The sequence below is a fragment of the Notothenia coriiceps genome, unplaced genomic scaffold, assembly GCF_000735185.1.
Source record: "Notothenia coriiceps isolate Sejong01 unplaced genomic scaffold, NC01 NC01_scaffold00015641, whole genome shotgun sequence".
NCBI lineage: Eukaryota > Metazoa > Chordata > Actinopteri > Perciformes > Nototheniidae > Notothenia > Notothenia coriiceps.
Genome location: NW_011348342.1, coordinates 1 through 7,865, shown reverse-complemented (window position 1 = coordinate 7,865; position 7,865 = coordinate 1). Strand labels below are relative to the sequence as shown.

Here is a 7,865-nt window from a genome sequence, read left to right as displayed (position 1 = left end):
AGTCAACCTGTGTTTGAGATGAGGCTCAAAAAATGTTGGGAAATTCAACCAAAGTGTGATTTGGCACGCCTTGTGAAGAGGCAGCACTCCATCCTGCACAAAGGTCCAAAGGTTATCCCTGCATTCATAGATACGTTTCTAGTTCACCTCTCAGCTCTACTAACTGAGGTTTTACTTATCCAGTGATGGTTTTTATGCATCATTAGAAAGAAGAAGTATAATTTAAAGTGACGCAACCATGATGAGATGTTATTGACTTCAATACAAATATAACAGACACGCTTGAATATGACAAAATGGTTAAATTGTAAATTGTAATTGACACATTTCCTCAATCAAAGCCAATTCCGCGATTTGCATTAAATCCCTCTTAACTGCTGAAGTTTATAACTGTCCTCAGGTCAGTCATCAGCTGTCCATCTGCAGTCTGTCTTATCTCTCAGATCATCTCTGACAATCTGTTCTCAAAAGGAGGGCACATTCCTGAACTGATTCCTCATTTGGAGCTTATTTTAATAAGTAAAGGAATGTTGTGCATGAAGAAAGACAGAAAGAAACAAAGGCATGAAAGAGGCTATGGAACATTTCATGAATTTTATAAATCCATCTTGTGTCTGGATAAAATAAAAAAGTAGTATTATGATAAGTATTACAATATTTGTCTTAGTGTGTGTGTTTGTCTTGAGAACATGGAGGTATGTGTACACTGTAAAATGTTTGGCAGTAAAATTACAGTACATTACTGATTACTAGTAGGATTTCACAGTAATTTACTGTAAATATTTCACAGTAATTTCCTGTAAATATTTCACAATTTACTGTAGATATTTCACAGTAATTTACTGTAGATATTTTACAGTAAATTAGAATAAAAGTACAACTAAATACTGTGACTTTACAGTTGCCATGCCCATGGAATTACTGTGATATAGCAGTACAGAGCTGTGGTATTATGTTACCTTGCTGTACAGAAATTACAGTAATTATCTGCATTTTCACGCGTTTACTGTAGAAGTAATGCAACACAGTAGCCAGTAGTTTACTGTAAATGTACAAATGTAAATAATACGATAATATATTGTAAATCTGACTAGTTAACTGGGATTTTACCATAACTACACAATTCAATCAGCTCAATCAACAAAGAAAAACAAAGAAAATGCCCATTTTAACTTTTTATTACTCCATTGAAGTGCAAAGTACATTTCACAGTGTCTTGGACATGTTGTTACGGCCCCAACCTCTACTCCGCTGTTGTGGCTCGTGCTGAGACCCGCAACATGAAAGAATACACGCAATAACCGGTACTACTTGGTAACGAGCATTTATTGATAATCAGCCGTTTGCTCACACAAGCGAAACGGGAAACAAAAAGAGGTCTGGAGGACTGGCCAAAAGGAACAAACAGAAGGAGGGAACCCGAGCCAGCCACACCACGGACCGTAGGACCCAGAGCTTCCCCCCCTTAAGTTTTATGTAAACTGCCCGGAGATTCCACCAAAGAAGAAACAAACGGTCTTTTGAAGGTCGTTTCTCGGGACCGCTGGGTGGGGATGTCTTCTTTCGTGTGTGTACATCAGGATTTCTACCACAGAGGAAGTTGGGGGAAGAGACTCTTTCAACCTTCTCTGTGCTCAGAGACCACCTGGTTGAATTAATCTGGGAATTTTTCCTTAACGTCAACTCAGAAATGTTAGAATACAATCAGCTCATGGTGCAGTGATGGAGTGAGTTTAGAGCGTTAATGTAAACCAGGGTGACGCTGACGGGGAACATGCATGCTCAGCAAACATGCCTCAGGTTAAAAAGTGTTTGTATGTAGTTTGAAAGGCATTCGAGACTGGAATCCATAACTTCTAGTTCTTTGTGGAAACATGTACAAATAAACATTACAGCAATACAAATCTGAAAAACCTCCTTTTAAAAATCCCTTTTTGTGGCTTTTTATGGTCTTTACTAAAATGCATTTAATTTTGTATCCATGAAATTGTACATATTAAAGATGAAAGGAAATTACTAATTAATCTGTTACCTGTGACATTATGATTTTGTTTGGGTGTTAAATGAAACAGTGAATTCACCTGCACCCAATTTTCCATTTTTTAAAATGTGCATGATCTTTAATTTTCCCAGTTGTACCCCATTAAAACTTACTTTATTTTGAAACACCTATTTGCTATTAATTAATATAATAGATTTTTAAATGACCTAATTCAATGAATCTTCATCTGATAGAAGTAGAATCTTAATATACACATATCTTATCTCTGAAAGTCAGGTTTTGAAAAGCTTTATATGTATTGTTTACTCAAGGAGCTGTAAATATAAAAGTGGAGAGAATGGATCCAGACCATCGCTTTGCTTTGAACTTAAAACTAAATCCATAAAAAAGTTGACCATCTTTCACTTTAAAGCTGCTTTCTGTCTTTCTGTACAGGAATGGGTCCGATCTACATGAACGAGGTGAAGTGTGTCGGCCAGGAGAGATCCATCTGGAACTGCCCCTTTAAAAACATCACATCGGAGGACTGTCAGCACGTGGAGGACGCGGCTGTCCGCTGCAACGTGCCCTACATGGGCGTGGAGCACTCGGTCAGAGCTGAACCTCTTTACTACAACGTTCATCTTTAAACTGTGCTTCAAATTTGAGGAAGAGTTAGAAAACTGATTGAATGGTTTATACTGTTATTACACGATGTATTGCATTAGACAGTACAAGAAATGATATAGATTACTTGTGAAAATGCATTTTTTACTTTCTTATGCTTTCATGAATAGGCAAAAACGTTATAATGTCTTGTCTTGTATTTCCTTTTTTTCTTGCTCTAAAATTCCTTTTGGTTTTTCCTAACTTGAGATTTAGACCAGAGAAATCTCAAATGTTTCTCACAACCAATGCTTTTTCACTGCTTTCACAAAAAAACATGACATTTTGTTCAATATATTCTAAACCAGGTCCGTAGCTTGAAACCCGCTCAGCTCCGAATTAATTTATGGTTTAGAAATGAATGAACACAAACTATTTTTTTGGGAAAGCAGCAATTTCCTTTTAACACAGAGTATTTCTGGTTGTGCAGTTTGTATTTACCCAGATCATATTCTATTCCATGTTTCCTTTGGATACACATTCAGGCTGGATTTAGTGGAATGAAAAGTCTTCCCTTTTATCTTAATGATAGTTTTCAATTCGAGTTACACGCATTTAAACCATGTTACATTTCAAATGTAAAATAACAAACCTTCCAGAGATAAAGGTAGACTTTCTATCCAGCCTGGCCCTTGTGTATCTATGCTCTGCTTCCTGGTCTCTAACCCTCGGCCCCGCACAGATCCGGCTCGCAGGAGGACGGACCCGTTACGAGGGCCGCCTGGAGGTGCTGAGCTTGGACTCTAACGGGACGCTGAGCTGGGGTCTGATCTGTGGAGAGACCTGGAACACCAGGGAGGCCATGGTGGCCTGCAGGCAGCTGGGCCTGGGCTACGCTAACCAGGGCGTGCAAGTAGGTTACTAACAGCCCTAAAGCAAACCTCCTGCAGCAGAGCAAAGCTGCCTTTTGGTATATTTGACATGTGCAAATATACCCAACTGAATACAGTTAGTGCTTTGCATATGTGTTCAAATATATCCAATACTTCTGTTCAGTCACATATTACCTTATATGTGTAGCATACTAAAACCTGTTATTAGAACTGGTAACACATTCAAATAGTCCTTAAATTAAACTATCATGCTACATTTTGGTTCACATGGTTTGAACTATCTCTTTAATGTCTGACAGTAGATTATACGTTTCATATTGGGGTAGAAGCTACTTTTCCTACATGGAAGAACACGATACTGTTGTGGTCTTTTTTATGTGGGCTGTCAAACCAGACTCACATGAAGTTTCTAATCAAACTCAAAGCTACTCACCACTCGAGCTGAAGTGGTGGCCTCATCTGGAAAACACTCTCCCGCCTAGAAAATCTAACCAAAGCTGCTGCTTCAATAAACATTTTCCACTTCTGGAGGACTGTATATGATGTTAGCTTGAGCCCAGACAGTTCAGAGACAGGACAGGAAGTGTGTCCCGTCACTGACTCCCAGCAGGGCCTTTCTGCAGATCCGGATAGTGGGCGGCCGGACCACGTATGAGGGCCGGGTGGAGGTTCAGGTGGGCTCCAAGTGGGGCACAGTGTGCAGCGCAGGCTGGACCACAAAGGAAGCCATGGTGGTGTGCAGGCAGCTAGGGCTCGGATACTCCATGCATGCCATCACTGTAAGTAGGACAAACAAAGAATGAAGAGATTTGTTCTTCTGTGAGAAGTGGAACAAATGTATTCTTGACAGGATGAGAAGCTGTGGTGGAAGAAGTACCCAGATCTTTTACTAAAGTCAAAGTAGCAATCCAACAGTTTAAAAACAATCGTTTCAAACAAAAGTTTCCATCCAAAATCCTAAGAAAAAGAACTAAAGCACTTCAATGTTGCATTTGTTGAAGGTGGGGTTTATTCTTAATACTTCATATACTGCTGGGTACAAGGACTGATTTTAATATTTCAATATCTGCAGAACTTTTTACATCCTGCAGCCATAAACGAGTCCTGAACATCTACTGTTTTCAACTGAACTCTCTGAATGGCTCTTTCCTGATCGATGCACCATGTTTCTCTCTGTTTGCACGTTTGTCTATCCCCATCTAAGGAGACCTGGTACTGGGACAGCAGCAATGTGACGGAGATGATAATGAGCGGCGTGAAGTGCACAGGAAACGAGATGTCTCTGAGTCAGTGTCAGCACCACAAAACAGTCAGTTGCCAGAAAGCAGCGGCAAAGTTTGCAGCAGGAGTCATCTGCTCTGACAGTGAGTGACAGAAACTAAAGGAAAAATATATATAATATACATATTATATAATTGATTATCATACTTTATTCCAGATTTAAAGATTCAAAGGCTTTATTGTCATATGCAAAAAAGGTACAACGTAGTTTTGGTAATGAAAATTCTAAGTCCCAGGCTTCTTTCACAATGCAACATACTATACTTAAGACACAGAAAGAATACAATTGTGACATAATGGTTCACGTAATAAACAGGAATAAGAAAAACAAGATAACATAGAAGTAAAAGTAAATAAGGTATAGTCAAATAAATACTGTATACTGAGTAAATGTAATCCATTATAATATGAATACTCCTCCTGTGTGCAGCGGCCTCTGATCTGGTTCTGAACGCGCCGCTGGTCCAGCAGACGGTCTACATCGAGGACCGTCCTCTGCACATGCTCTACTGCGCTGCGGAGGAGGACTGCCTCTCAAAGACGGCAGCGCAGGCCAACTGGCCGTACGGTCACCGCCGCCTGCTGCGCTTCTCCTCCCAGATACACAACATCGGCCGAGCTGACTTCAAGCCCAAAGCTGGGCGACACTCCTGGGTCTGGCACGCCTGTCATGGGTAATGTTGTCTTCATTTAACAGGTCTTAGAATACACACCAATTATTGCTCTCCTTTTTTTTCATCCAGAAATACATCAGATTTAATGGGATATTTGATTCTCTACTTTAAGTATAAACATTGTTTTTGAAGGACATGGAATCCAATTGTTTAGGAGATGCTAGTTTACAGATTTTAAATGTATGTTTTTTTAATTTTGAAATTGTCTCTGTATTTTACAGCCACTACCACAGCATGGACATTTTCACCCACTATGATCTGCTGAGCGGAAACGGTACCAAAGTGGCCGAGGGACACAAAGCCAGCTTCTGTCTGGAGGACACAGACTGTCAGGAGGGTGAGTCTGATCAAAACAAATACAATTTTATGTTAATAGCACAATATTACAAACTACAAATGTGCCTCAATCTATACAACATAACACTCCCTTTGTCCTTAGACGCCTTAATTCAAGATTAAGTTAATCATTTTGCCCCTCAGGTGTTTCTAAGCGCTACGAGTGCGCCAACTTTGGGAATCAGGGCATCACTGTGGGCTGCTGGGATTTGTACCGTCACGACATCGACTGCCAGTGGATCGACATCACAGACGTCAAACCTGGAAACTACATCCTGCAGGTGATCATCTTCACAAAGCAAATACCACAATAATATTTGTGTGTAATGTACTGTTGTGTTTTAATCTCTGGGATTGTCTACCCTGTTACAAACATGTTTTTTTATGTTACTACACAGATTGTGATTAACCCAAATTACGAAGTGGCTGAGAGCGACTTCACCAACAACTGCATGAAATGTAACTGCAAATATGACGGACATCGAATCTGGCTCCATAACTGCCACATTGGTAAGCAGTCAAAAAAAAACTACCAAATTAGCAAATGTTGTAAGTGGTGCTCGTTTTCGGATTATTGTTTGTTATTTTATCAATATTTCTATCGTTTATACAACTTTAATGGGCCCAGATACTTGTGATTGTTCGTCTATGTATATAATTAGTATTCAAGTAAATACATATTATTGTTGCTTTCTTCATCCCTACAGGTGATGCATTCAGCGAGGAGGCAGAGAGGAGGTTTGAGAAATACCCCGGGCAGCTCAATAACCAGATTCCTTCAATAAATCAACAATAACTTCCCGACATATGTGCCCCCAGAGTCGGGGAATAAAAACACACTTTACAGGTTTAAAAACAAAAGACAAACATTTGTATTTTAAAAACTGGATTTCCTCACATATCATTCGGAGTTATGGAAGAAGCCAACAGTATTTTCCTGCATTGAATGTCTTTTTATATTATACTTGAATATTCAAGTTATTTTTCGTTTTTTTTCTCAGTCTAATGTGAGCTAATGCTATATTTTTTATTACAAAAGATTAAGAATGTTATGAATGTTCAGAGTTATGGGTGAAGCATCTTTATGAAGATATATTTGTCTAAATATTATACAAGTTAGCAGATCAATAAGTACTATTTAAACAATTTTGCAAGTATAATACCAGTAATCTTGTCCACAGAACAAACCGTAACACACCTGCCTCCACACTATTTATTGCTTAAATCGGTACTCAAGAACACTTAGCATTGTTGTCAGTTTTCCATCTGCTTTAGTCTTGATGTATTGTATTATTTTTAATAAAAGTAATCTAGGGTTTGAATGTAGATGTTATCGGTCAAAAATAAAAAAAACTACACTTACCCTCAACAATGTCTGAATGTAAGCTGATGTATCACAACTGCTGCACCAAATAAAGAGGAGAGGAATACACATTGTGCTGTACCCTTTTTTTTCAACTTATTTAAAAAATAAAATGTTGGTGGGTTCCTGGAGGTTTAGGGTTTCCGTTTTCAACACTTTTGGCCATGTTTTCTACTTTGGTTGCATATGTCCACCACCAACATGACAGTTCAAACCCCAGATTATAATCAGGTTTCTTGATAAATAGGTGTTTTTCACAGAGGAAATTGGTTTAGTTCATGAAAACATCATAAGAAAAAAATGAAAGAAATAGGTTATTGAAGTGTTTTCAGTAAAACTGTCTTTTAAACCAAATATATAAAATAAGATTCTGCACATGCATTACCTCACAAGAAGTAAAACACCAAGAGGAAAGTATTACATGTGTAAACAATCTCCCTTACTGTAGCTGAAGTTTTTTAATTGACTTCCTTTTTAAATAAGTCTGAAGTGGAACTATAAAGGATAGATTTAAGTTTCCACGGACGTTCTGTCAATGTTGCAGACACACAGTGGAGGTAACAAAATATATAAAATAAAAAGGTCTGGTATTTCACTGAGTTTATTTGAGTTTTTGGCCGTATCTCATTTCTGGGATTTCCCCTCCTCGACTCCTATCCTCGACTCCTATCCTCGTGTCTTAGTCCCGCCCACAGGAGATGCGAGCGGAGGAGCCGAGGAGGACCCATCAG

General features: G+C 38.8%; 1 protein-coding gene across 1 annotated transcript in view; it reads left to right on the top strand.

Moving 5' to 3' along the window:
* Positions 1-7,205, top strand: part of loxl3b (lysyl oxidase-like 3b) — a 19,224-nt gene extending 12,019 nt beyond the window's left edge. Inside the window, exons 9-16 of the mRNA XM_010775351.1 lie at positions 2,438-2,592; positions 3,330-3,500; positions 4,685-4,844; positions 5,192-5,435; positions 5,657-5,772; positions 5,916-6,052; positions 6,170-6,281; positions 6,479-7,205. Coding sequence (XP_010773653.1) covers positions 2,438-2,592; positions 3,330-3,500; positions 4,685-4,844; positions 5,192-5,435; positions 5,657-5,772; positions 5,916-6,052; positions 6,170-6,281; positions 6,479-6,567 — 1,184 coding nt within the window. The 3' untranslated portion in view covers positions 6,568-7,205. The remainder of the gene's footprint in view (positions 1-2,437; positions 2,593-3,329; positions 3,501-4,684; positions 4,845-5,191; positions 5,436-5,656; positions 5,773-5,915; positions 6,053-6,169; positions 6,282-6,478) is intronic.
* The last annotated feature ends 660 nt before the right edge of the window (positions 7,206-7,865 follow it).